Source organism: Apodemus sylvaticus, chromosome 6 (genome assembly GCF_947179515.1).
Source record: "Apodemus sylvaticus chromosome 6, mApoSyl1.1, whole genome shotgun sequence".
Classification (NCBI taxonomy): Eukaryota; Metazoa; Chordata; class Mammalia; order Rodentia; family Muridae; genus Apodemus; species Apodemus sylvaticus.
In genome coordinates, this window is record NC_067477.1 from 37,053,463 (window position 1) to 37,079,621 (window position 26,159).

The 26,159-nt window shown below is 46.0% G+C and overlaps 2 protein-coding genes across 4 annotated transcripts; one reads left to right on the forward strand and one right to left on the reverse strand.

The window, feature by feature from the left end:
* Positions 1-2,574: 2,574 nt before the first annotated feature.
* On the reverse strand, positions 2,575-11,650 carry Zc2hc1c (zinc finger C2HC-type containing 1C). Its single transcript, XM_052185398.1, has 3 exons — positions 11,525-11,650; positions 9,427-10,753; positions 2,575-3,099 (listed from the first exon to the last, which is right to left on the reverse strand). Exons 2-3 carry the CDS (start codon positions 10,732-10,734, stop codon positions 2,833-2,835), a joined length of 1,575 nt encoding a protein of 524 aa, XP_052041358.1. The 5' UTR covers positions 10,735-10,753; positions 11,525-11,650; the 3' UTR covers positions 2,575-2,832.
* A 6,859-nt stretch (positions 11,651-18,509) lies between these two features.
* Positions 18,510-26,159, forward strand: Acyp1 (acylphosphatase 1). Of its 3 annotated transcripts, none has more exons than XM_052185403.1 (3): positions 18,510-18,709; positions 18,867-18,958; positions 25,747-26,159. In XM_052185403.1, the coding sequence occupies exons 2-3, from the start codon at positions 18,875-18,877 to the stop codon at positions 25,960-25,962; spliced, it is 300 nt and encodes a 99-aa protein (XP_052041363.1). In that variant the 5' UTR covers positions 18,510-18,709; positions 18,867-18,874; the 3' UTR covers positions 25,963-26,159. The 3 variants fall into 3 exon arrangements, with proteins under 3 accessions (XP_052041363.1, XP_052041365.1, XP_052041362.1); XM_052185405.1 differs by having other exon boundaries at positions 18,510-18,701; XM_052185402.1 differs by having other exon boundaries at positions 18,512-18,630.

The following is a 26,159-nucleotide window of genomic DNA, read 5'->3' on the forward strand; positions in this document are numbered from 1 at the left end:
GTGAGTACTGTGCTTCAGTAAGCCTGTCCTCCACCTCAGTCACCAGAGACGGAACACCCACAGTTCTAGGCCTTGGGAAATCTCTAATTCTGTGAGTCTTCTATAAATAAATAACTAAAAGTGTTCTCTTAACAGAAATGACATAAGAGACATTATACGGAAATAACCTCTTCTGTTTTCCAATCTCATTCTTGCCAGAAAAAAAAAAAACAAACAATTTTTTCCCCAGAAGTTTGTAAAAATGTAGGAAGTGCAAAAGGGGAAAAGCTATTAAAGGAAGGCTCCTCGGCAGGCCAGAGTGGCTTGCTAGGCGACCTAGTGACCACAGTCCACCTACAGAGTCCACAAAGCTGTCTGTGGCCTCGCACGCTGGCGCGTACAAACCTGCACTCACACACACCATGTGCGTACATAGTACTGAGAAGAAACAGTTCTACACACTGCCTTCGTCCTGATGGGAAGACTTTGCCAAGTGATCATGCCAGTTTGTCTATAAACTTCAAGAAAGCGGGGCTGGACTTGGTCTTCTCGGTACAACAGCTGTGACTTTTCTTGGCCAAGCATCACACTAAAGTTTAATGCTGAAGGCTCCTAATGCTCAAATTTCATTTGGTTTGTTATCTATTCAGAAACATTTATGATGGGAAGAAAATATGTATTTTAGAGAAAGTCACTTATATGAGATCTCCAGGCCTCAAAGGAAGTTCCAGTCATGATAGCAGGAGGTGGGGTCAGGACTCCAGTCAGGACTATGAGATGGCCTGCAAAGCCAGAAGTCATTTATTGCCTCAGTGATTAATTGCCAACATAAATGTGCTGATCATTAACCCTCACGGGTCACGGGCTGTGAGGAGGAAAATCGACATCCCAGCTCTGCTTGCCATCTGTGTAGTTGTGGAGAATGATCAACTGACTGAGAGCAAATGTTAACAGGAGGCACTGTGCTGTGTGAACTAGGAAGTCTAACCCCACATCTGCACACATTTCTAAATGAAAAGAGCTACCTTGGGAGTCTCACCGGGCGAATTTCCCAGAACTTTTGAACTGTAAAATGTCTAATGTTTACGACATGCGCTTAAAGTAACACAGACATTTACACGCAGTGTCTACGTGATCTCTATTTGAGGTTGTAACTTGGCCCTTCCCTCCTCAGAGTCAAAGCTAGCTAAATTCAGAAGGCTGACAAAATCAAGGTCACAGGCAAACAAAGACAGAGGTTCTTGTTTTCTCTTTGGTACCTTACAAATGAACACCTGCCGTGTCTGTAGAAAGCCTTACACACAGTTGTTCCCTCTTGAGAGCTCTAACCTATGACTCTGATAACATCATCATGGGATCCCAAATCCACATGCCTAGGAGACCCAGCAGGTGAGGCAAGGGAGTCTGGGTCTGTCTACCATCATCCCCTCCTGAAGGAGCAGAGCAACAGACTTTGAACTCCTTCCGGTGCATCCTGTATAGGTTACTGCCCAGTGTTCCCACAACCTCCAGCCTGTCAAGACATGCTCCTACCCCTGGACCAGAACATATTTTTAAATACTTCATAACATCTATGAATGTTATGAATGGGGTGGGAGCGGGAGAGATGGCTCTGAGGGTAAGACCACTTGTGTTGCTCTTGTAGATGACTTGGGTTCTCAGCACACACATGGTGGCTGCCAACCATCTGCAGTTGAGTTTCAGGAGATCTAACACCCTTCTGACTTCTGCAGGCACCAGGCGTGCACATGGTGCACATGCATACATGCAGTCAAAACACTCGTAAATCTTTTAAAATCTTGAACATCTGTAGGGATGCGACCTTGTGACTTTAGCCATGGCTTATTTGTTACGTGACATAAAGAACACTGTGTACTCCTTAGTAAACTTGCCTGGAGGAGAGGGCATGTCGGGTTAAATACCCAGTGGTTCTAGGAGCTTAAGCAGTCATCCTTCTCAAGCTTCCCAAACCCATTAGTTGAAGGCCTAACTTGAAGTGGGCACTGTTCCCACGGTTAAGAAGACCTGATCCCTTTCAGAGTTTAAAATAGAAGCATGACTATGTCGTGATCTCAGGGCCATGAAACAGTGAGCATTGTCCACGCTTGCTTAGAGAGGCTCTGTGCCTCAAGGCAGCCACTCAGCCATAGTTGAAAGTGTACCAGCAGCTTCTTCCTTCAACATCTGAAACACATTTAAAGAGAGCAAGTACAGAGAAGTAAAGTTGTTTTCTACCCATCCCTACCCTGTAAAGTGCATACAGATATTTCATTATACAGTATACCACAGGGAAGGTTAGGATATGCTGGTCCCCTAGCAGTACATACTTTTGGCTTTCAGCCAGGACCATGGGCCATGGAGACCAAGAACAGGCATCAGTAATGCTTCACAGCACAATCTTATGGCTTTTATCAATTACCATCTTCGTGACAGTGATGCTCTGACCCTGGCTCACTCATCTTTATATCCCAACATTTAAGAGCAAGAAGGGCTAACAGAAACTCTGGACGCGTGCTGTGGCTGGGGACGCTGAATACTGGCACTTCACCAGCACAAACTGTGGTCAGGCTCAGGAAAGAGAGCTTTAATGCAGCCTCAATACCCAGCGTCCTCACCTACCAATACTTCAGGCAAGAATGTGAACACTCAGCCAAGGGAGGTTCTGATGCAGTGAGAAGCTGGGCCTTCCATTTGCCTCCTGCCACGCAGCAGTGACTCTTCATGGGTCATTTTGCCCTGCAGGCAGATCCTGAGTTCTGGAAAGGTTTTTCTCCCTGCTCTCCATCACTCACTCTCCGGTTTACTGCTGAAGGGAAGCACAGCCTGAGTGAGGCAGTTTCTGCCGTCGACTGCTCAGCTGTCATGCCTCCTTGGAGGGGGAGGACGGTTCTTGATGGTCTTACACTTGGGTATGTGGCGTTCAGCCACCTTGGGAGCAAAGTGGCGGCTGCAGTGTGGACACTGCACATAGTCTGGGTTTTCTGCAGGCAGGATGGAAGGCAAGTCTGAAGGATCGCCACCTCTGGCGATCACCTGCTGGACCTGCCGAGCATGCCGGAGGGTACGGATAAAGGATTCGTGCTTCTGTCTCCAGGTGCTCTTCCGAGGAGGAGGCTCAGCCTGTAAAGTAAAGGGGGCATTGAACCTACAGTCGCCTGGCCTCTCCCCTTTCTGGGGCTCCATGAGAGCATGTGCAAAGGGCCTCAAGACCAAACAACCACAACAACAAAGGTGTGAGTGTGATGAGCAAAGAGCCTGCAAGCAGAGAGCCTACCTGGAAGCAAGAGAACCCTAAGTGGGGATGAAAACATGACAAACTTAGGGCTCCTCTCCTACCCTGTATATCCAGGTGCCCAGCACCCCAGTACCCTCCCATGAGAAGAGAGGCTTCTCTCTAAATAAATTGAACTAGGTAATTTTTTAGAGATATTTTTTAGCTTCAGGGGTGTGTGTGTGTGTCTGTATGTCCTGTGTGAGTAATGCCCATGAGTGGAGGCCTGGAGACGGTGTCTTTTGGAATTACAGGTGGTTGTATGCAACCTGAACTCAGGTCCTCTGAAAAAGCAGCAAGTCCTCTTAACCACTGAGATGGCTATCTACCCCCTAGATGGGTTTAGTTCAGAAAATCCAGACAGGATAAGGAACAGAGTTCATCATAGTGCTGGTGGTGGGGAAGCCTGAGCTTCCTAGCAACCATGGAAATGTCAGACTCCTGTCTAAGATGAGCTCCCAGAATCCAAGTGACTAGTAAAAAGTGGATCGTGGGAGGTCCACGGTTCTTTGGATTCACCCACTGAACCAGAAATGAGCCTTCCAACACTGACTTCGGAGGACCAGAGTTCCAGAGCTCACTACTTCATGACTTCAGTATGAAGTCCTTTCCTGAATAAACCCACTAACACTTAACTACAAATGAACAGCACGGTGTGCTGGTACACACCTTTGATCCCAGCACTCAGGAGACAGACACAGGAGGATCTTTGAGTTCGAAGCCAGCAGGGACTAACGAGTGAGACCCTGTCTCAAATCAAGAACAAAAACAAAGAAAACAAGCAAACAGACAGGGATTGCCAGATCCTTGATGAGAGAGAGCCTATTCACAGACAGAGGTCCCAGAGTGCAAGAGCTGAAACTCAGAAAGCTGGAAACAAGAAAAATATAATATCAGATATGGTGTCCAGAGTATAGAAAGGGCTCGGCATTTAAGAGCACTGGCTGCTCTGGTAGAGGACCCAACTTTGATTCCCAGCACCCATGTGGTGGCTCACGATCGTCTGGAACTCCAGTCCCAGGGGACCCCATGCTGCCTCACATGCAGGCAAAACACCAGTATATGTAAAAATAAATTGTTCTTTAAAAGATTTTGTCCATAAAGGGAATATATTATGCAAATTGAACAACCAGAGAAACAAAACTATAAATTAAAAGCCTGATAGTCAAAACTCAAAAGGGGGGCTGGAGAGATGGCTCAGCAGTTAAGAGCACTGACTGCTCTTCCAAAGGTCCTGAGTTCAACTCCTAGCAACCACATGGTGGCTCGCAACCATCTGTAACAAGATCTGATACCCTCTTCTGGAGTGTCTGAAGACAGCTACAGTGTACTTACATATAATGAATAAATAAATCTTAAAAAAAAAAAAACTCAGAAAGAAGCAAAAAGCCAAACAAACAAGACCAGATGGAAAGGAGAAATGATCAGAAAATGAGTCTGGAAAGTTTAGCATGTGAGCAAACTTGTTCCAAAAAGGGCAGAAAGCCCAAGAAGTTATTAAGGAAATAATATAATTAACATTTGTAGAATTAAAGACCACAAGTCTTGGAAACTTGAAGTGGCTTACCAAAACTTCAAAATGATACCTGTAAAACCTTAAAACTTCAGAGTAAAAAGAACCCTGTTAGCCTTTGGAAATGAAACAAAATGGTTTCATAAAGTGAAGCAGGAGTCAAAACAACATGCAATTTCTCAGCAGTGAACAGTAGATGCTGAAAGAATGTTTTAAAGTTCTAATCAAGTGAGAAAACATGAAATATTTCTTCTTTTTATAACTTTTATTAAATTTGTTCTTTGACGATTTTAAAAAAGGCGATCTTAGAAAGAGCCAGGCATGGAGGCAGAGGCAGGCTGATCTCTTTGAGTTACAGGCTAGCCTTGGCTACATAATGAGGCAATGTCTTGAAAACAAAGTTCTAAAAAAACCATTTCCTGCTGAGATTTCTATACCCAGCCAAGTCTTCAAATAGGAAGCCTTTATATAGATAATTTCTTTAATTCCATGTGTATATCTCTTGGTAAGCTTCCAGCAAAACAAACAGGGAAACAAACAAACAAACAAAAAAGACAGGATCCAACACAGAAGAGAAGCAAATATAAGTTCCAAAGCCAAGGGACTCCAGACAGAGCAAGATGAGAAAGAGAAGGTTCCAGAATTTGGAGGGGGGGGAGTCTCAAACTATTAAAAGGTATCTAGGGGCTGGAGAGATGGCTTAGTAGTTGAAGCAGTTACTGACTGTTCTTCCAAAGGTCCTGAGTTCAATTCCCAGCAACCACATGGTGGCTCACAGCTATCTGAAATGGGATCCAGTGCATTATTCTGGTGTGTCTAAAGACAGCAACAGTGTACTCACATATATAAAATAAATATATCTTTTTTTTTAAAGTATCTGGACACTTACAAAAAAATTAACAAATGCCTAACATCTAGTTGGTTAGGGAAATTTTTAAGTATAGTTCATGGAAAATGAATGAGATGAAAACTAAGCCAGTAATTTACTCCAAGGATATGTAGGCAGGAGCAGAATTTGCTCATTAGTGAAGATGTACAACTTCGGGCTGGAGAGATGGTTCATCAGTTAAAAGCACTGGCTGTTCTTCCAAAGGTCCTGAGTTCAATTCCCAGCAACCACATGGTGGCTCACAATCATCTGTAATGGGATCTGACACACTGTTCTGGTGTGTCTGAAGACAGCTACAGTGTACTCATACACATAAATAAAAAATAAAGACCATTCCAGCTTCCTGGGAGACAGACTTTAAAAAAAAAAATGTAGAACTTCTGTCCTGTAAACCCCCACTGTTTTAAATCAGAACTGTGGTCAGCCAGAGTGGAAGGAAAATAATAATGAAGAATGCAAGGGGACGAGGTTCTGCAGCAGACATCAGAAGGTTGGCAGATCAAGGAAATGAGTGTATTATTAGAAACAGAAATGCATGCCAGAAGACATCTCACACAGCTGCGGACTCAAGTGAGGACCTGAGAAGGATGAAGTAAGACTCACTGTAGATCATTTAGAGCTACCTGGGTTTTTAAATGTGTGTTAACAAACTAAAATAAAATTAGAGCCAGCAAGGTGGCTCTGTGGGCTGAGCGTGCCTGTCACCTCATTCCCGGTGACCCAAGTTTATCAGAGAGCCATAAGGCAGGATAAATAGGAGAACCAGCTCTCACGGGTGGTCCTCTGATCTCAAAGTGCGTGTACACACTGACACACACAAATTAAATAAATATTGATCTTTAAGAGACGTTAAAGGGGGCCTGGAGAATTGGCTCAGTGGTTAAGAGCACTGTCTGCTCTTCCAGAGGTCCTGAGTTCACTCCATTGTGGCTCACAACCGTCTATAATGAGATCAGATGCCTCTTCTGGCACAAAGGTGTACATGAAGATAGAGCACTCATAAACATAAATCTTTAAAAATGAGAATTTTTAAAAACCCTATTGGTAAAAGGTAAGAATGAGAAATGCTATCAAAGGGAAGAGCAGGCTTGACCAGGCATATCTCACTGAAACCTAAGACAAAAGAACTAGTGTTAGAGATGGTAGCCAGGAACCTTAAAGGAAGTCAACCGGAAGGATCTTCAGCTGTACGGTAGCTGTTTCCGTTCTGTATCGAACTGAAATATGCCCTACTACAGTAAGCCTAAAGACCCATGTGGGCTCCTGCCTCACATCGTGACAGTATGTCTGCTGGACGGTATATGGAAACTAACTGACTTAAAGGTCCTCAGAGTATACAGGGAGAAGGACAAGGGCCTGCAGCCACTTAGCCCTCAAAGGCACAGAACTCTGGAGAGAGACTTGAGACACTACCAGAACGGAGTGCAGCTCAACCCAAATCCTTCCTGTCTTGTGTCCCCAGGGCAGCCCAGGACCTCAAATGGGTCTGCTTAGAGCTGGGGCATGCTGCGGCTTCACTGCTACTCTATTTAGGAACGTAAGAAGCACCAAATAGTTTCGATTATGGCCCCAAGTAAATGATTATGATATGCCAGAGGGAATCCCCAGTGAATTACTGGGTTGACCAAAGTGGAAAGAATAGTAACTGGCCAGCCTATCATTATGTGAGAGCAACATGCCAACTTCTTGTTGGAATTTAGGTTCTAGGGAGATCATCTCTGAATGTGGGAGAGACATTCTTGTAGTGATCTCTCAAATTGTACTGAGAGAAAACACTGTAATTATAAGCTACCCTCGAATATCCATCACACCAATGTGCTTTTTTTAAAAGGACTCTAGCAAGAGTACATTTAAATTGTAATGTTCTGATAAGAGAAAATTGGGAAATGGGTGTGGTGACCGATGCTTCTAATCCCAGCACTTGGAAAGCAGAGACAGACCTCTGTGAGTTTGAGGCCGGCCTGGTCTACATAGTAAGTTCCAGGCTAGCCATGGAGGAGAGGAAGAGAGGAAAGAGAAGGGAGGGAAAGAGAGAGAAGTGGTAGGGAGAGGAAGCCCATGAGGATTTCTTTTGTGAAGAAATGAAAACAGAAATAGATTCTATTTTTTCCCAGACTCTTATTAGAGTTACATCGGGCCTTTGAGATTGACTAACTTGAGTTATTCCCAGTTCTGACCTTCTTAGTCTTTAATATTTTTCTTTAAATTCATGAGCCCACAGAAATTACAGGCTTAAATATGTTTTTCTAATACATTCTAAAATAATGTTGAGAAACTTATTTTACAAGCCAAGTGATGCTAGGCAGTGGTGGTACAAGCCTTTAATCCTTTAATCCCAGCACTTGGGAGGCAGTGGCAGGTAGATTTCTAAATTCAAGGCCAGCCTGGTCTACAGAGTGAGTTCCAGGACAGCCAGAGCTATACAGAGAAACCCTGTCTTGAAAACAAACAAACAAACAAAACAAACAAACAAAAAACAAGTAAACATACCCTTGAAGGCCCATAACTAATTAGCAGGGCTAATTTAGCTTGAGCGGTTTCAGCTGGGTGTCATGAAGGCCTTTTGGTATCCACTTGGGGTTTTTTTTTTTTTAAATGAGGGATGTTTTTGAGATATAGAAAAAGAAGTACTTCATGCCTACGGTACTAATACTCTAACTAGTGGGGGGGGGGGAGATCCAAACTTACATGTGTTTCTTGAATTTACTAAGAAAGTACATCAGAGTGAAGGAGACTACTGAGAATGGTACAGACAGAAAAGCTAGGGATTCCCCAAGAAATCAAGAAAATACGCATTTTATAGTTGTTTTTAAATGTATTTTTTTCCTGCAGCAAACACGAATTCATTTTATAATAATCAAAAGAACATATATTTTGAAGTCTAGATTTTGGAGTCAATTCAAGTAAGATTTATCTATTGGCCCCACCTCATAAAGGTGTTAAGATAGTAGCTAACTCAAGAGCCAGGGCTATTGATTAGCAATGGACTGTAGATCTACAACCTACAGGTGTCTGAGGACATCACTGAAAGATAAAAATCTACTTAAACTGTTCAGTGTGCGCATGCAGACATGTGTCAGTTTAAACTGTTCAGTGTGCACATGTGTGTGCGTGCAGACATGTGTCAGTTTAAACTGTTCAGTGTGCACATGTGTGTGCGTGCAGACATGTGTCAGTTTAAACTGTTCAGTGTGTGCATGAGACATGTGTCAGTTTAAACTGTTCAGTGTGTGCATGAGACATGTGTCAGTTTAAACTGTTCAGTGTGTGCATGCAGACATGTGTCAGTTTAGGGGAAGCATAGGCCTTGATTTTTGTTTTTGGTTTTTTTGTTTGTTTTGGGGGTTTTGTTTGTTTGTTTGTTTTTTGTTTTTTTTTGTTTGTTTGTTTTTTTGAGATAGGGTTTCCCTGTGTAGCCCTGGCTGGCAGGCTGGCCTCAAACTCAAAAATCTGCCTGCCTCTGCCTCCCAAGTGCTGGGATTACAGGCATGCGCCACCACCGCCCAGCAGGCCTTGATTTTTGAATGGATGTAATGACATTCCCACAGGCACAATAAGATTCTTATCCTCACAAAATTGTGAAGCTCCTGTGGAAAGCCCTGACTAGAGGGCCTGGCAAACAGAAACCCTGATTCTCTCCTCCGTCGGACACGACCCCAGTTCCCACAAGCTAACCGGTGAGGAGAAGCAGGCCTTCCCCACCTCACCCATTCCCCCTCCACCACCACCCCACCCCCCACGCACACAGAGTCAACCCTAGGCGGCTTTTATTACCTTGGCTGTGCCTGGCCCCCTCCAGTTCAAGTACTGCTCTAGCTCAGTGCCCTTCGCTCGGGCCCTGGAGGAGTCAAACACTTTTCTTTTGGACCCTTGCATCTTGCCACAGACGGTGGAGTGTCTCTGCAGCCTGGGGGAAAGAAACGAGCGTCCACAGTGACTGCACTTGGCCAGCTTTGGCTCTTCTGTGGAGGAGCTGGACCCTGAGAAGCCTGGTGTTCCGGACAGGCTTGATGCCCGCAGTGCATCGCCCAGCTCCTCTGCAGGCTGGAAGCCGGCGTCGGCTGAGGGGCCCGAGTCTTGGTCTCGGATTTTACTGTTACTCGCCATCAGCCTTTCCCTTTTGAGCTTCTGGATTTCATAGTCAGGAAGCCGGAGTGGACTTGAGTTTTCCTGAGCCTCTTCACAAGTTTGATCCTCTCCCTTGTTTCTACTGAATACCTCAGACCTGAACTCTGGGGACAAGCAGGGACTGTGTGTGGTGTTCCGGTCACCATCTCGAGCCCTCCTCCTAGGTAGTACCATCCTTTGTAGCTCCCTATCTTCCTGGAAAATGGCCTCTTTCTTTTCTTTCTGAATCCTTCGAAGACCCTCCTCTGTCTTCTTCAGCTTTTCTCGTAGGAGAATCTCCTTTCTTCGGATTTCCTTCTGTAAACTCTCCCCTGCAGCTTCTAGCCTTTGGATCTGTGTCCACTCGGTCCTGTGGCGCTCTGCCATGGCCTTCTCTGCCTGCACAGAGGCAAGGAGAGATGAATTCACCCAGCTCCTGAAACCAAAGCTGCTGTCTGAAAACTCACTAGAGTCAGGGAGTCTTGGGTAGCCATTCTGGTCCCCGCCTGTGTCTGCCTCACTTGTACCATGTGACTTCCGGTGGACCATGGGTTTCAGGGGGTATGCCCGATCCACTCCGACTCGTTTCTTCCTAAAGGGAATGAAGTCCTGGTCATTTGCTTTGGGATATCGGGGTGTCGGGCTAGACAAGTAAAACAAACCCTTTCCTTGGCCCTGGGCATTGTTTCCTGAGCCTTGCTGGCTGATTCCTGCACTGTGGGGACAGGAGTGCCTCCGGGCTCTTGTGCAGACGTTCCTTTTGGGGTAGGTGGAGATCTCCTCCTGCTCCAGCTCTGTGCTGGCCCAAAGCTTCTGCTGCAAACTGTTTCTCAAATGTCCCATCGAGGACCGCTGGGAAGAGTCACTTTGCTCATAAGGGTCGTGCTTAGCCGAGCGGAGCCCAGGAGCTTCTGTTTTATCATGTGGGAACATAACGCCCACAGGCAGATGTGGAGCCAACTGGAGACCAGCCATTCAGGGCCTGGACCGAAGCCTAGGGGAGATTTAAACCAGATACATGTGAAGAATTTGTCTGAGGTTCACTCCCGGCTGCTAGAGTAAACTGTTTGTACGTCTGCCCTGCCCACGTTCCCTTTAAACGTTTCTAGGGACTGTGATGTTGGATCTGCCAGGACGTTCTCTCAGTAAGCGTTTAGTGAGTGATGATTCTGTGCCAGACCAGACATCGCTAAGCGCCGAGGACCAAAGAATGAACGTGACACGGGTGTTCTGCCACGGACTTTCCTCCAGGCCCGTATGTGACCTGCTATATACGCTATTTATGGAATGGCTGGGAAAAGCTTTAGATCGGAGGTCGTCTGTGACAGAAAACAGGCAACCTGTTCTTACCAGCCCTAGTTCTTATAACTGCAGAGGCCGCTGAGTCCAGTCCCACAGTTTTACAGGGTGAGAACAGTGGCCTGGCGACAAGGCCTGTCCCAAAGCGCTCCCTGGACTTTCCCGCTGCAGCCAACTACAAAGAGCGCGGGGCCGCCCGCCCGGGCCGAAGCAGGTGCCTGGCTGTCAAGCCCTCAGTCAAAGAAGATGCCCTGTGGCTCAAACCGTCCCGGGCCTGTAAAGAGTGCGTGTTCCGGGAAGTGGTGACCGACACCTGAGCGCCCAGCCCGCTGTGGATCCGCAACTCCGAAGTCATCTTCTGTCCCCAGAGGGTCACACGGGAGCCCTTGCTGGGACCCGGCCTCTAGGGATAAACTCTCACTCTCCAACCCCTCGGGAGGTCTCGCTGTCTCCCCTTTCTGCGTACCTGAGGCGCTCGGGGGCCGCTCCAGCTCGGGGAAAATTCCCAAGACCTAGTTTTCCACACCTGACTAAACCCAACCGCCGTCCACGCAGGCGCTCTCTGTCCACCTCTGTTATCCCGTTGCCTGGAGACCAGAGCGCCGCCTCTGGTTGAGAACTTTTAGCTCCAGATGTGCGCAGGCGCAGTTCACAAGCAGCCCGAAAGCTGCTGGGGCGGGACTGAGGGGGAGGGGAGCGGAGGGGGGAGGGCAGGGGAAGGGAGGGGGGTGCAGGCGGGTCACAAGACGCCAGGTGCAGCCAACTCCGCAGCTCAGCGATTCCCTGGGGAGGGGTTGGAGAGGTTTTTCTGGGGCTACATCAAAGAAGAGCTTGGATTTCTCCGAGAGCGATGCTCCCAGACCTCAGGGTGTGCCCTTGTCTGGAGAAGGGTGAAGCCCCTAGATGGGCTGCGGAGTCATCCCGCCCCAGGATTCGGGGGTCTGTCCGGCTAGCTCGAGTGAGCCTGCTGATCACCCTTCTGGGCGCGCTCGGCTACTGCGCTCAGGCCCCAGGTAGGGCTAGGAGTCCAGGCTACATGCTGCAGGCTGTCTTCCCTCGCAATGCTTTGGCGCTTGCTATTAACGTTACTTTTTTTTTTTTTTTTTATTTCGCTACGTGTTATAGTCCCAGAGTAGTTTCTACGGCCAATCTAATCATTTTGCTATTATAATGTTTTACTCTCACATGACCATTACTACTTAGGGCCCAGGAATGACTCAGCCAAATGTAACAATAATAAAGTTAACAACCAGATCAACAGTAATGAGCATAACTTGATTTCAACATTAAATGATCCTTTGTAACTTTTTGACAACAGAAGAGAGTTTATTTGTCTTCTTCTTGCTTCAGTTCATCTGGATAAGCTGTTTGGAACAGACAGCTCAGTTTTTCTTGTAACTAAGCAGAAGATTCATGCACGTGGGAAACAAAGTAGACAGCAGTCTCCCTAATACAACAGATCAGATGTCAGCTTTTATGTGCTACAAAGAAATTCCTCGGTGGGCTCCCTAGGGCAGGGAGTCAGTCGTTCTCTTCATTCCCAGTCGGCTCTTCTGCCTTCTCCACATTTCAGGTTTCCCACTGCTTGGACCGGTAAACCTCAGCCCTGGACCCTGCCTCAGTCAGCTTCGATGGCTTTCCTCTATGCATCCTTTTTAACTAGTTTTAGTACTCTCCTTCTGAATCTCTAATTTTAAAGTATACAAAATTTCCTCGTGCAAGACAAGTTTCCCTTCCCCGAATCTGTCTCCTCTGTGTTAGGATCCCATTCGATTCTCTTCTGTTTTGTTTGCTGTTTGTTTTGAGACAGGCTCCGTATTTAACCCAAGGTTAGCACTGGTTAGTCCTCCTGCCTGTTTAATCCTCTTGCCTCAGATTCCCCAGGCTGGGATATAGGCCTACACCACACACACACACACACACACACACACACACACAGAGAGAGAGAGAGAGGAGAGAGAGAGAGAGAGAGAGAGAGAGAAGGGGGGATACAGAGACAGAGAAAGACAGACAGACACATACATAGAAGGGGGAGAGAGACAGACAGACAGACACACACACAGAGAAGGAGAAGGGGAGAGAGAGAGGGAGAGACACACAGAGAGAGACAGCGACAGAGAGAGTGAGGGAGACAGAGACAGAGAGAGAGAGACAGACACACACACACACACACACACACACACACACACACACACGAGATCTACATGAATATATGCCCTGTGTGTGCAGTGCCTGGGAAGGCCAGAAGATGGCAATGGAACCCCTAGACCCGAAGTCATGGCAATTGAGAGCTAACAGCTCTCTCTCTCCATATCTCTCTCTCTCTCTCTCTCTCTCTCTCTCTCTCTCTCTCTCTCTCTCTGTGTGTGTGTGTGTGTGTGTGTGTGTGTTTGCTTGGCTTGTTTTGTTTTGTTTTGTATTGTTTGAGACAAGGTCTCAAAATGTAGCTTTGGTTGGTCTGGAACAAGCTAAATGTTCCAGACTAGCCTTGAACTCAAAGCGATCCACTTGCCTCTGCCTCCAAAGAGCTGGAATTCGAGATGTGACCATGCCACACACCTCAATCGATAACAAACTCTCCACACCGTTCTCCTTTTCCTTCCCCCTAGTCCAGGCCCCTCTGGTCTGGCTTTTGCCGTCTCTTGCTAACTACACAGCTACTGGTGTCCTTCTTGGGCCAGATTCTATTCCTGGAGCCTGTTCACTCTGCAGGATTGATCATTCGCTCCCTTAAGACTCACTTCTCACTACTCCTGCGGCCTCTTGGTTTCTTTTTCTGTCTTGTTCTGTCTATTTACAGTTTCTGCATTTTCACAGTAAGTATACTGGAATATGCTTATCCCCTTGCTGGCCTGCTAAGTTCAGATGTTCTCCCAAGCACTCTTATTTTTGATGTATATGCAGTTCTAGGCAGTCTTCCTCATGACTTGTGTCAGATCTGATCTTTGGGGGTTTGCTCATGCCTAAAATATGCTCTGCTTAGCAATAGTCTCTCTCCACCTACCCACCTGGCATCTCCTCATGACAGTTCCTTAGGAGCCCCAAACTCAGTGTGACAGACATTGATCATCTCGCCATTCTGTCTGCTGTTTCCCTGGTTCATGCCTTCTCGCCTCAAAGCTCCTATTCCCTCCTTCCTTGGCCATCTCTTCCAAATGACCTACAATTTCTCCCTTGTTCTGCCTGTGTTCATCGTTGGAGTGGTTTTACCCTCCTCAGCATCAGCATCTGCTCCCAGTTCTTGCTGTTGTCCAGATGTTGATTCTAAACCTTCTTTCTCGGCTTTCTTGAGATATTAGCAGGACCTAGGCTTATCAATCAGTGGTAGACCCTCAGTGGGGTTCTGGAGAGATGGCTCAGCGGTTAAGAGCACTGACTGCTCTTCTAGGGGTTCTGAGTTCAGTACCCACATGGTGGCTCACAAGTATCTGTAATGGGATCCCCTGCCCTCTTCTGGTGTGTCTGAAGACAGTGACAATGTATTCAAATATATAAAAATAATCAGTAGTACTTAGAATGTACAAGGGCCTAGATTCCATTACTAATCAATAACAACAACACATACACTACACGCAAACACACACACAGATACACATGGGGAGAAGCAGATGAGGAAGAGAGAGATCACAAGTAAAAAAGTATATATAGAACTTTGGCAACACATAAACTAGAACAGAATTGATACTGAGATTCTGCTTGATAGCATAGCTGCTGCTCAAGAATGAAGCACAAATTTTCAAAGTTTGTCTTTTAAAGTTGTACATATTGAGCTGTGGAACTAGCTCAGTTGTGCAAGCACGAAGACCTGAATCAGTCATCACAATCCACATTTTAAAAAGCCCAGCTAGATGGGGTTTGCAGCTTTCTAATCCTACTTCTGATAATGAAGGACAGGAGAGTCCCTGGGCTCCCTGGCCGGTCGGCCCAGCCCACTCAGCTGTCCCAGGACAGCAAGAGAGCCTGCTGAAAGAAAAACTGGGCTGTACCCGAGGAATGACACTCCAGGTTGTCCTCTGGCCTCCATGTGTGTCCACATTCACACATGCACAAGAAGATACACAAAATCATATATATACACACACCCATACATATATACACATACACATATACATCAGTGTAAAGTGTGATGTTTTGATACAAGTATACATTGTAAAATGATTATTGTGATTAATATTAATTGGGGTTTTCTATCCCACCTTTGATCATTCAGTTCCCAAATAAAAGACACAGAACCTTTATGTGGGACCATGAAGGGTAGCCTGGTCCCTGGTTGAGCTAAGGCTAGAAGCCCTGGTGACTCTGAAGGGATGGTAGGCACTTAGGCACTTAGCCTGATTCCCAGGCCCCAGTCACTAGCCACAGTCCCCCATAGATTTGTCACATAAGGGCAATGCATGTAAAGGTAACACCCCAAGCCTCTCCACTTGTAGAAGACATGCCGGTGACATGGCTCAAGACCAATCTCCATTTTAATGAGCTACCTAAAGGCCTGAAGGGCTTAGCCAATAAGCTGTCCTTCCCAGACACTCCTCTCTACAAAAGGTATTTAATCTCAGGCCCACCCTGAGAAGTGGGGTACAGTTTCACTCATCTACTTTCCACTATGGCAATAACTGCCTTAAAGCCATGCACTGCCTCTTTTCACTGGGATCTACCTTGGGGAGCCATGGAGATGGCCTTGGCCTACAGGCCATCTAATCTCTCATAGAAGGCCTCTCTGTGCTCCCACGCCGCCCCATCATCACCCCTTTACCACACACCCCCGTGGGACCAGCCCAAGCTCCCTCTGACCCCCACCCTGGGCTAGATCCAGCCCATGGGTCCCCCACTCCTGGGGCTCCTAGAGGCACCTGGGTGGCCAAGAACCTGAGAACCAGACGGCCCCGCCTCACTGCAGGCGGGGGTGGGGGGTGGGGGGTAGCCCCTAGGACAGCCCAGCCTCATTGCAGGCCGGGGGAGCCCCCTAGCCAGTGCTGCCTCAGACTGTGCTTCCCCATCCCCAAGCGGTATTCCGCGGCCTCCCTACAGCGGCCAGTCCTGTGGTGGAGCAGATGTAGGGCCCATAACCCTACACCTTTATATTTATAATTAGCCTTTAAAACACTATAGCTGGGCAGATATCAATGCTCAACGTTATTTTGCCTACTTCCCTGTCAATAACCCTGAGTTACAACTTGTCCTGTTCCTCCTGGGCCACTCTTATTCTGACTGGCCGAACCTCATGGCCACGTTCTTACAATTCATCCACCCCATGGTGTCTTCTCCTCTCTTCACCTCTCTCCTCCTCCTGCTCTCCTCCTTCAGACTGCAAGCCCAGCAACTGAAGCTCCGCCCACCTCTCTTCTGCTCAGCTATAGGTTGTAGGCATTTTTAATCAACCAATTGTTTTAAATTAAGGACCGAGGTTGCACAGTATCACTTGTACATGATGATCTCATCAACCCTGGGGGCAATCAGGCCTTGGGGGCCAGTATTAAGCCTTTCAATGTATGGCAACAGATCAAACTTCAACAGCTAACTACTAAATCCTTCTCTTCCCTACTGACTTCTCACGTAACTGAGATCCGTTATTTAACCATTTTCTATCTCCCACATTAGATGGAGGATATCTCTACAGTTCTGCCTCCCCTTAATAAATCGGATCAACCTCAGCAGCTCTCAGCCATAGTTGTAAGTGGGAAGCAGTTTCTTGGGAATAAATGTGGGCATATATTCAAAAGATTCCCCTAAGGTCCTAATGTGCAGATGGTGTTTAAGAGTCCCTGGTTTCAGTCCTGAGAGATGGCTCAGTGATTGAGAGCACTGACTGCTCTTCCTAAGATCCTGAGTTCAAATCCCAGCAACCACATGGTGGCTCACAACCATTTGTAATGGGATCTGATGCCCTCTTCTGGTGTGTCTGAAGATAGCTACAGTGTACTTAGATATAAATAAATCTTTGGGCCAGAGCAAGCAGAGGTCCTGAATTCAATTCCCAGCAACCACATGGCTGTGAGCCATCTGTACAGTTACAGTGTACTCATATACATTAAATAAATTAATTAATTAAAAAAAAGAGTCCCTAGTTTCATCACAGCTATTTTTGCCTTCTTTCCTATTAGTACTACGTTGGTACTACCTCGCCCACAAACTGGAGAGTGAAAGCGTTCTTAGGAGTGGACTTTGGACTGGCTGCCTGAAACGCAGTCCTGGCTCCATCACTTCCTGGTTGTGATTCTGTAACTTTGGAAGAATGCTGTCTTCTCCACAAGCTTTCTCAGTCCTTCCAGTCAGACTTGATCTCTCTGCCTCTCACATCGCACATTATCACCACTCTGCGCATGCACAGCTATGATAAAGAACTCTTTGAGGGCAACGATTACATATCATCCCTCTTGCACACCATATGGTGTTCCATCCATTTCACCATTCAATGGGTTTGGAATCTATAGGGAAACTTACTTTAATTGAATTTTAGAGAAATTGCATCAGTCAAACACAATGTTTAGTGTTGTTTTCAAATATTGCCAAGGACACCATTCAGTTAGTCCTGCTCCTGCCCCCGCCCGGCCCAGCAAGGAGCTTTATGACTTTGCAACAGGGGAACTAGTGTAATCTAGATTTCCATAGCTACCATCACAAACTCTCTCATCTTGCCAAGTCTGCCAGCCCGACATATTAACACATGGGGCCCGGAGTTATGAGGTGATATGACATAGACAAGCAATCTAAGAAGTAACAATAAACGCCACACACAATTTGCTTTCTACACATTCTTGATCCTAAGGGTAGCTGAATTTCAATGCATACAAACCAAATCTTATTTTAGCAATCCTCACCTAAAAACCCCTTAGTAATTCTCCTTTTCTAAAAGCAAATACATGCAATGTGGTTATTTTGCTTAGATTTTATTGATTCTATTGAGATTCCTGAGCCACGAATGACTTGCCCATGCTTTATTACTTATTTATCAATTTTAAGCATAATCTTAGTAAGGTAGACTCTGGGTAGCAGCTTCCAAAACCCTAGATAGAATGACTTCACTGTGATGTCGTGTGCATTTATTGTCCCTTGCTACCAAGTCCAAATTATGCATGACCCAGAATTAGAAGAGAACTGAAAGAAGAAAAAAAAAAAAGCAGGACAGATTCTGCTATTACAGTCACTGACTATACAGTCACAGCCCTAGGCACCCAGGAGGGCGTTGGGATTTAGTTTATGAGTGGACATATTGTTTTGTATATGCCTTTCTATACCCACGGAGAAATGACAAGAGAGGTACCCTTAGTGGTGATTGTATGTAAAAACCGGAGGACTCTTGGCTTAAAAAATCAATCCCAGGCTCTCTCCAAAACGTGACCCACTTGTCCTGAAGCCCCACCCTCGGGCGGGCTCTTGGCCGAGGAGCCACCATTGATTGGTTAGATTGCGATGATGGGCGTGCAGGGCAGCGTTAGAGAAGCCGGGCTCTAAGCTTCCGGAAGCGGCGGTTAGCTCGGCGCGGGCGGTTGATCTGAAGGACTTCGGGGCTGTTCTGCGGCTAGTGGGGGAAGCCCTGGAAACTCGAGTGTCCGCCGCTCGCATCTTCCAAGTGTCAGTGGAGGGGATTACGGGCTGCATGGGGATAGGATGGATGGCGGTTTCAGGGCTGCAAGGGTAGCGCGGTGAGCAGGTGAAGCCCCCCCCCCCCAGGGGCTTGAGTTTACACATACCCAACTACTTACTCCCTGCAGTTGCGGGACCCTGAGGTTCCGGAGAGGCCCCCATGGTGCTGGAGTATGGGTGCAGCCCTTTCTTAGGATGATGTCTCACCTTGCTGTCTCTGACAGGTTTGAGCATGGCAGAAGGGGACACCTTGGTCTCAGTGGATTACGAAATTTTTGGAAAGGTTCAAGGGGTGTTTTTCCGCAAGTACACTCAGGTATGTGGCCTATGGGCTTAAGTGTCGGGGCGCATCACCAAGTGATGGACAGGCGGCCTGGTTCTGACGAGTGGCAGCTGCTGGGAGAGGGGGAAGGGAGCACCTGGACACCTCCTGATGCAAAATAAATACCGCTAGCGCACCCTGTTGTACTGTCGCCAAGCTAAGTCACTTTTACAAAAAGTGACTTGACATCAATCAAGATAGAGAGGTGACGTTAGGTGGACCGATCACAGAGTAAATTGGGGAACCGCCCATCATGCCTAAAGTGTATTCCTTCAACTTCCTCACAACACCTCAATTTTTTTTTCCTATCTTGGGACTCAAACCCAGGGACATTTTCATGCTCAGCAAACACTCTACCAGCTAACAACGAACTTGGCAGCCTCTGCCTCTTGTTTCCCCATCACTAATCTCTCCAGTGCACAAGGGCAGACTCAGTTTACCTCCTGCCTTCAGCAGAGTTGTCTCTCTGCTCATTATTGCCGTCCTGATGGATGCGATGTAGTGTAACTCCTGGGGAATTTTCATTGTTTTGGTTCAGGGATAAAGTATTTAAAACTCAAGTCTTACAAGTAATGCTCTTCAATCTCCGTAGAAGTAAAGTACAAATAAATAAACAGAAAGATAATTGTCATTAGCCATCCTTCCATTTGGAAGAAAATATTCCAAATTATCTGCAGCAATGTGTTTTTTCTTAAAATTATGGTAGAATATGTGTACTGAAAACCTTACTCTTTTAACCCTTTGAAAACACACAATGCAGTAACCTTAAGTACATTCAGACATTCTTATCATCAAGGAGCATTTGGAGAACCTACAGCCCACACATACACTTTTTTCTTTATCTCAAAAGACTGAAGCTCTGCCCACTAGCCACCAGCTCCTGTCTTCCCCTCCACCAGCCCCTGGTGGCCGTGTATGCAGTGTAAGTCCGAGGACCACCTACGGGAGTCAGTCCTCGCCTCCTCTCATGTAGATTCCAGGGATCAAACTCAGGTCATCAGGCTGGGTGGCAGGTACCCTAAGCTGCAGGATCTAGGCCATCTCGCTGGATCTCTATAAACTCGAGCTAGCTCGTGGGAGGACTCATAAAGTATTTGTCCTTTTGTAACTGCCTTACGTCCTAGCATCCTGTCCTCAGGATTCATCCACATGTCCTGAGGCAGAACTTTCCTTTTTAAGGCTGAATAACATACTGTACAATCTCAGGATGGTTTTGCTTTGCAAAGCCTATGAATAATGATTCTCTTTATGTACTTATTGGCATGTAAAAGATATATATATATATATATATATATATTTGGAGAACTTTCTACTCAAACCCTTGTCCTGTAAAGTGAGTCATTTTTCTTTTTTTTAGATATGTATTAACACCTCTTTATCTGCTCCATCCAGATACTAAGCCTCTTACCTTGTCTCTTACCTCTCCTTTTTTTTTTTTTTTTTTTTTTTTTTTTTTTTTTTTTTTGAGTTTGAGGTAAGGTCTCTAGCCCTGGCTGGCCTGGATCCTAAGAGCTAGCCACATGCTTCTTTCTCCTGAGTGCTGGGTTTAAAGGCATGTGTGTATACATCTGTATGACTGTGGGAGTATTCGGCAGAGTGTGTGTGGGTGCCTCCAGAGGCCAGGAGAGGGTGAACGTCCCCTGGAGCTGGGGTTTCAGGCAGTTGTGAGTCACTTGATGTGGGTTCTGAGAATGAACCCGTGTCTTCTGCAAGAGCAAGTGCTCTTCACTACTGAGCGCCTCTCCAACCTCTGCCTGGATCCTAGTCTCTTAGCAAATGTCTGATGCCGACGTTTCTTCCATTTTGGAGAGTTCCTTTTTCTTGCTAGGGTTCCGTCAGGCATCAAAGGTTTTCATTTTGTTTGTTTAAAAAAGTTTCACTGTACAGCCCAGGCTGGCTTCAAACTCATAGTATTCCTCCCAAATACTGGGCTTACAGACAGACATGAGCCACCATGCCCAGCAGGAGGATTTATTTACTTTTGAACTCCTAATTTTGCTTTTCCTGGGGGTGGGGTGGGAGTGGGGTGGGGGTGGGGGGTGAGGGTGGGAGCTAAGCTTGTAGTGTTCATACTTTTAGTGATTTAAGGTCATGAAGAGTCATGCCTGTTTTTTTCCCTTAAGGTTTTTCATGTTTTAATCACTTAAGCTTTGGGGAGTTTTTTGGGGTGCAGGGGTTGCAAGTATGTTTGTTTAGTATTTGGGAACAAGAAAAAAAAGGCATGCTAGGCCCTGCCAGACGCCTCTCCTTAGCTCACGTGGCCCCTGCTCCAGAGGCCTGAGCAGCGCCAGGCTTTGCTCCCTTAGCAGCCCAGCAGCCCTGCGACGCGGCCCTCACTGTACCTTCTCTATGCTCAGTTCTCCCTTTCCACAGATTTGGGAACTCAGGCCGTCAGGCCCCATGCAGGTTCTGCCAGCCAGGCCATCCTGTGAGCCAATTCTTTCCCTAGCGTACTAAAGCACAGTTCTAGTTGTTCATTTGAGAGACTTTCTTTTTAGGTTGAAAACAAGAACTGGTGATTAGATTCTTTAAATCCTTCTTAGAAGGTTTGGCACGGAGGTGCACAAACTCGCAGGCCGGAGGAGCTCAAGACCAGGCTGGGTACAATAGTGAGACCTGACCTCAAAAGAAAAAATGAAGAGGAGACATTTATATATAAAATTATATATTGCCTGGCGGTGGTGATGCACGCCTGTAATCCCAGCACTCTGGGAGGCAGAGGCAGGCAGATTTCTGAGTTCGAGGCCAGCCTGGTTCCAGGACAGCCAGGGCTATAAAGAGAAACCCTGTCTCCAAAGAACCAAATCCAAAAAACAAAAAACAAAACTATATATATATAATATTGGGGGAATATGTAAGCAGAAATGTTTTTATTGGATGTGTGTGTGTGTGTGTATGTATTCATGTATGTATGTATGTGCATGCATGTGTATGTCAGAGGACAACTTGTAGGGTCACTTCTCTCCTTCCACTGTGTGTGTCCTGGGGATCACACTCAGGTCACCAGGCTTGGTGGCAAGTAGTTCTTCCTGCTGTGCCATCTTGCCTGCCATGGAAACCGGTTTGTGATATGGTATTAGCATATAGGAATTTCCTTTCAAAGAAGCCTATTGGAATTTCACTTTATTCATTGTTCTGTTAATTTTTCCTGGGGAGACATGAATAATGTTTGTTCACCCTATGGGGTATCAAGAACAGACCAAACAAATGATTCCACCCAAGGGTAGCTTGGTAAACCAGCGAGTTTACAGGCAGCAACAGCATGCAGTTCCTAACCACCCCCATCCTTAATGCCCTGTATAATGTCAGGGAGGGGTAGAGTGTAGTTGCCCTTCATGCCAGTTAATGAGCTGTGCTGAGAGCCCCTAGGAGCTGCTTTGTGACCCCCTCAGAAGATGGAGTGCTATTGGGTGTAATATGAGGGGCTTCACCAGTAATCCCAACTGCTATGCTTTTAAGCCCAGAGGACAGAATCCTCCAGCACTTGGATATTCAGGTCTGAACGTGAATCAGGAAGCAGTATTATGATATCATTTAAAAACAAGAGTAGAGTTTAGCACACAAATAAAACCTGTTGAAAATTCCCATCCTCTGATGGGTCAGAATTTGGATTGTCTTGTTCACAGGAATCCAGGTCAATCACCTTTCAAATAAGAGATTCATTTGACTGATAGGGCCTCCTGCTCATGACTGCACAGTCATGCTGATAGCTGCTTACCATCTTTGGTGATTTGACAGCAGGACGCTGCCAGCTCCACCAGCTTAAGTGAAGCACAAGGGTACAGTTACACAGTTGGCTGGGTGGGATGGGTGCCTTCCTCAGAATGCACTCATTCTCCTCTACACACGCTGTAGTAGATCCTGCTTTTCTCCATGCCTTAGTATTCCATCCCTGAGACTATTATTTGATGGAAATATTTTTGTTCATTATGCAAGCATGTCTGCTTTAAATATAACTCTTTTGATAGATGCTCCACCTAGTTCCCCCTCAAAACATTATTTTTTTCCGTGCATAATGCTTTCCTTGGCAAACTCCAGCAATTTCCCACACTTGCCGGCTTATGCTGGCATTTGCACATGCAATCCTGTTAGCTCCCATGCTCTTTTGTAATCCAACCGCTTCTATGATTGATCAACAATGATATAATATCCTAATTATAATTTATGCAGCAATAAAACTAGCTGTAGTACATCAGTCTTTCCTAAATGCTTACTTCTGCTACAACTTAATAATGAATGCTGAGAAGGAAAAAAAAAAACCCCACACAGCAGTTGCTTTTCATAAGCATGTGCAACTTTATTGTTTTTAGTTCATTTTTTATTTTTTTTATTGGTGTTTTGCCTGCCTGTATGTGTGTAGGAGGGTGTCAGATCCCCTGAAACTGGCATTACAAATGGTTGTGAGCTGTCATGTGGATACTGTAAATTGAATCCAGAACCTCTGGAAGAATAACCAGTGTTCTTAACCACTGAGCCATCTCTCCAGCCCTCACATGTTCAGCTTTAAAGGCGCTGCGATTATTTATTAGATGAGAGAAATGAAACACTAGGAAAAGGTTTGAAAAGGTGGCTGGCATGAGATCCTCCTTTAGAGATGAGCTTTATTGGGAGAACTTTGTGACCATGGGGTCTGCGGGCAGGCCTTGAGGTAGCAGAGCATTAATACATCAGACCAGGCAACGTGGCAGGGCTTAAAGTTGTTCGTTTAAAACTTGGAGAGGAATGGGGAGGTGGGGCTCAGTGAGTAAAGGCACGTGGCGCCAACTGCTGTACTGAGGTCAATCCCAAGGACACTCATGGCAGAAGGAAGAAGCAGTCCTCTGACCACCATACTTTCCGCTATGGTATGCTCGCCCCACCCCTATAAGTGTAAGTGTAATTAAAAACGAGGAGCATCATTAAGAACGTTAACTTAGGGGCCTGGGTAGATGGCTCAACAGGCCATACTGTTTTTCCAAAGGATCCGAGTTTAGTTCCCAGAACACACATGGTTCATAACCAACTCTAATTCTAGCTCCAGGACAGGGGGCATTGCTCTCTTCTGGACTCTGTGGGCACCAGCACTCACATGGTCACACAGCACACCCCCTCTGTATATACACAGTTGTCTTAGTTAGGGTTTCATTGCTGTGAACAGACACCACGACCAAGGCAACTCTTAAAAAGAACAACACTTAATTGAGGCTGGCTTACAGGTTCAGAGGGTCAGTCCATTATCATCATGGCAGGAAGCATGGCAGCATGCAGGCAGACATGGTGCTGGAGAGGTAGCTGAGAGTACTGTAGGAGACTACCGTATCTCATACTGGGCAGTGCTTGAGCTCATATTACCTCAAAGCCCCACCTCCACAATGACATACTTCCTCCAACTTGGCCACACCCACCCAACAAGGCCACACCTCCTAATAGTGCTACTCCCTTGGGCCAAGCATTTACAAACCAACACAATAGTAAAAAAAATACTTAAAAAAAGAAAAAAAGAAAAGGGAAAGAGAGGCACCTACTACAGTCATGATAAGGGTAGAGGGAATGCCCACAAGAGATGGAGCCTTCAATGAAATTCCCCAAACAAAGGGAAATATCTGACTTTTTATGTTTTTCAATATTAGAGTTTGTCAGTAAGTTATTTTTAGTGATTTAGCTTAGGATAGCCTACAAGAAAAGGAGCATTGAGGAGCCAGATATTGTTTAGGACCGTGTATATTAGGGGTTACAGGCTACGGGTTATAAGGCTGTACACACACACAGCATGGCCTCTTAACTCTTGGTTCTGAAAGAGCTGTGGCAGGGAGGTGGCCTGATTTCTCCAGGCTGCCAATCTGGTCTCCTCGAGCGGCCCGGGTCTTCCACAGACGGCCCATGATCTAACCAGAAAGGCAAGGGGAAACCTGATAGCTGTGGAGCTCCTGAGTGTTCAGAGGCCTCACAGCTGCTTCCCTTCCCCACCAAGTGTGACAGAAAGTGGGCTTCGGGTGCAATGTAAACATGTTGGGTTAGAGTTCCTCCACTGTAAAAACAATGCTTGTGTTGCCCAGGAAATTGTGAAATACTGTGTAATGATCTTTAAAGATACAATGGATCCCTTCATCTGGATTTGTTTAGGTGTGGTCCTCGCTAAAGGCAAAGGGGAGGATCAAATAACTTGAAGCTTTTTCTGTTTAACACACTCACTAGATTGCTGATTACGAGAAGAGAAAATGAGGGTTGCAGGTCTAGTTTAGAACTAGATCGGTTGCCTGCCTCGGAAACATGTATGGGGCCCTAGGTGAAAACCCAGGACTGCAAAACCAAACTGAAACTCGGGGTCTTTCCCACCTCCCTTCACTTGGCAAGGTGTGACACTGTGTGATCCCAGCACTCAGAAGGCAGAGGCAGGATGGTAGCCGGAGATCAAGGCTGCATAATGAGATTGTCTCAAAGAAAGAAAAGAAGTGAGCAAGCCAAGCCCTAAGCATTAGGAGATCATCCTGAAGGCATCTTTTGGGGGCTCAACTGCAATTACTATGCGTTGAAAAATGTTAAAGAATTCAAATGCTGAGTTTTGTAGAATAAAAAAAGGGAAATGGAATCAAGTGGCTAAAAATCAGCCATGAGATCCTCTTTGGTGTCTGTTTTGATTTTTCTGGACAATGTCAAATTAGTTTTGGTGGTTTGACTCCTGGCCAGGACACTGGGCACAGATTCTGCTTTGCTTTGTTCTGTGCAATCTCACCGCACCTCTCTCTCTCTCTCTCTCTCTCTCTCTCTCTCTCTCTCTCTCTCTCTCTCTTTTCTTCCCTTAGGCTGAAGGTAAAAAGCTAGGTTTGGTGGGCTGGGTTCAGAACACCAACCGGGGCACGGTGCAAGGGCAACTGCAAGGCCCCATCTCCAAGGTGCGCTTTATGAAGGAGTGGCTGGAGACAAGAGGAAGTCCCAAGTCACACATTGACAGAGCAAACTTCAACAACGAGAAAGTCATCTCAAATTTGGATTATTCAGACTTCCAAATTGTAAAATAATGACACAAATTTTAATTTTTTTCAAAATAATCTCACTCCTTTTTTATCGATAAAAAAAATAGAATTATTCTGTGCTCAGTATTAGAATTTGTTAGTAAGTTATTTTGGTTGCATGTTTGAAAAGTTACCATGTATTACATGTATGATGAAATACAAATGTATACAGTTCTAACCAATAAAAACACATTAGAACCTTA

Bases quoted from the DNA above. Each gene is read 5' to 3' on its own strand.
- Zc2hc1c (XM_052185398.1), bottom strand. From the start codon at position 10,734: ATGGCTGGTCTCCAGTTGGCTCCACATCTGCCTGTGGGCGTTATGTTC. The intron at 3,100-9,426 runs GTAATAAAAGCC...TTTACTTTACAG, and splicing joins GGGGGCCAGGCACAGCCAAG to GCTGAGCCTCCTCCTCGGAA.
- Acyp1 (XM_052185403.1), top strand. From the start codon at position 18,875: ATGGCAGAAGGGGACACCTTGGTCTCAGTGGATTACGAAATTTTTGGA. The intron at 18,959-25,746 runs GTATGTGGCCTA...TTCTTCCCTTAG, and splicing joins TTTTCCGCAAGTACACTCAG to GCTGAAGGTAAAAAGCTAGG.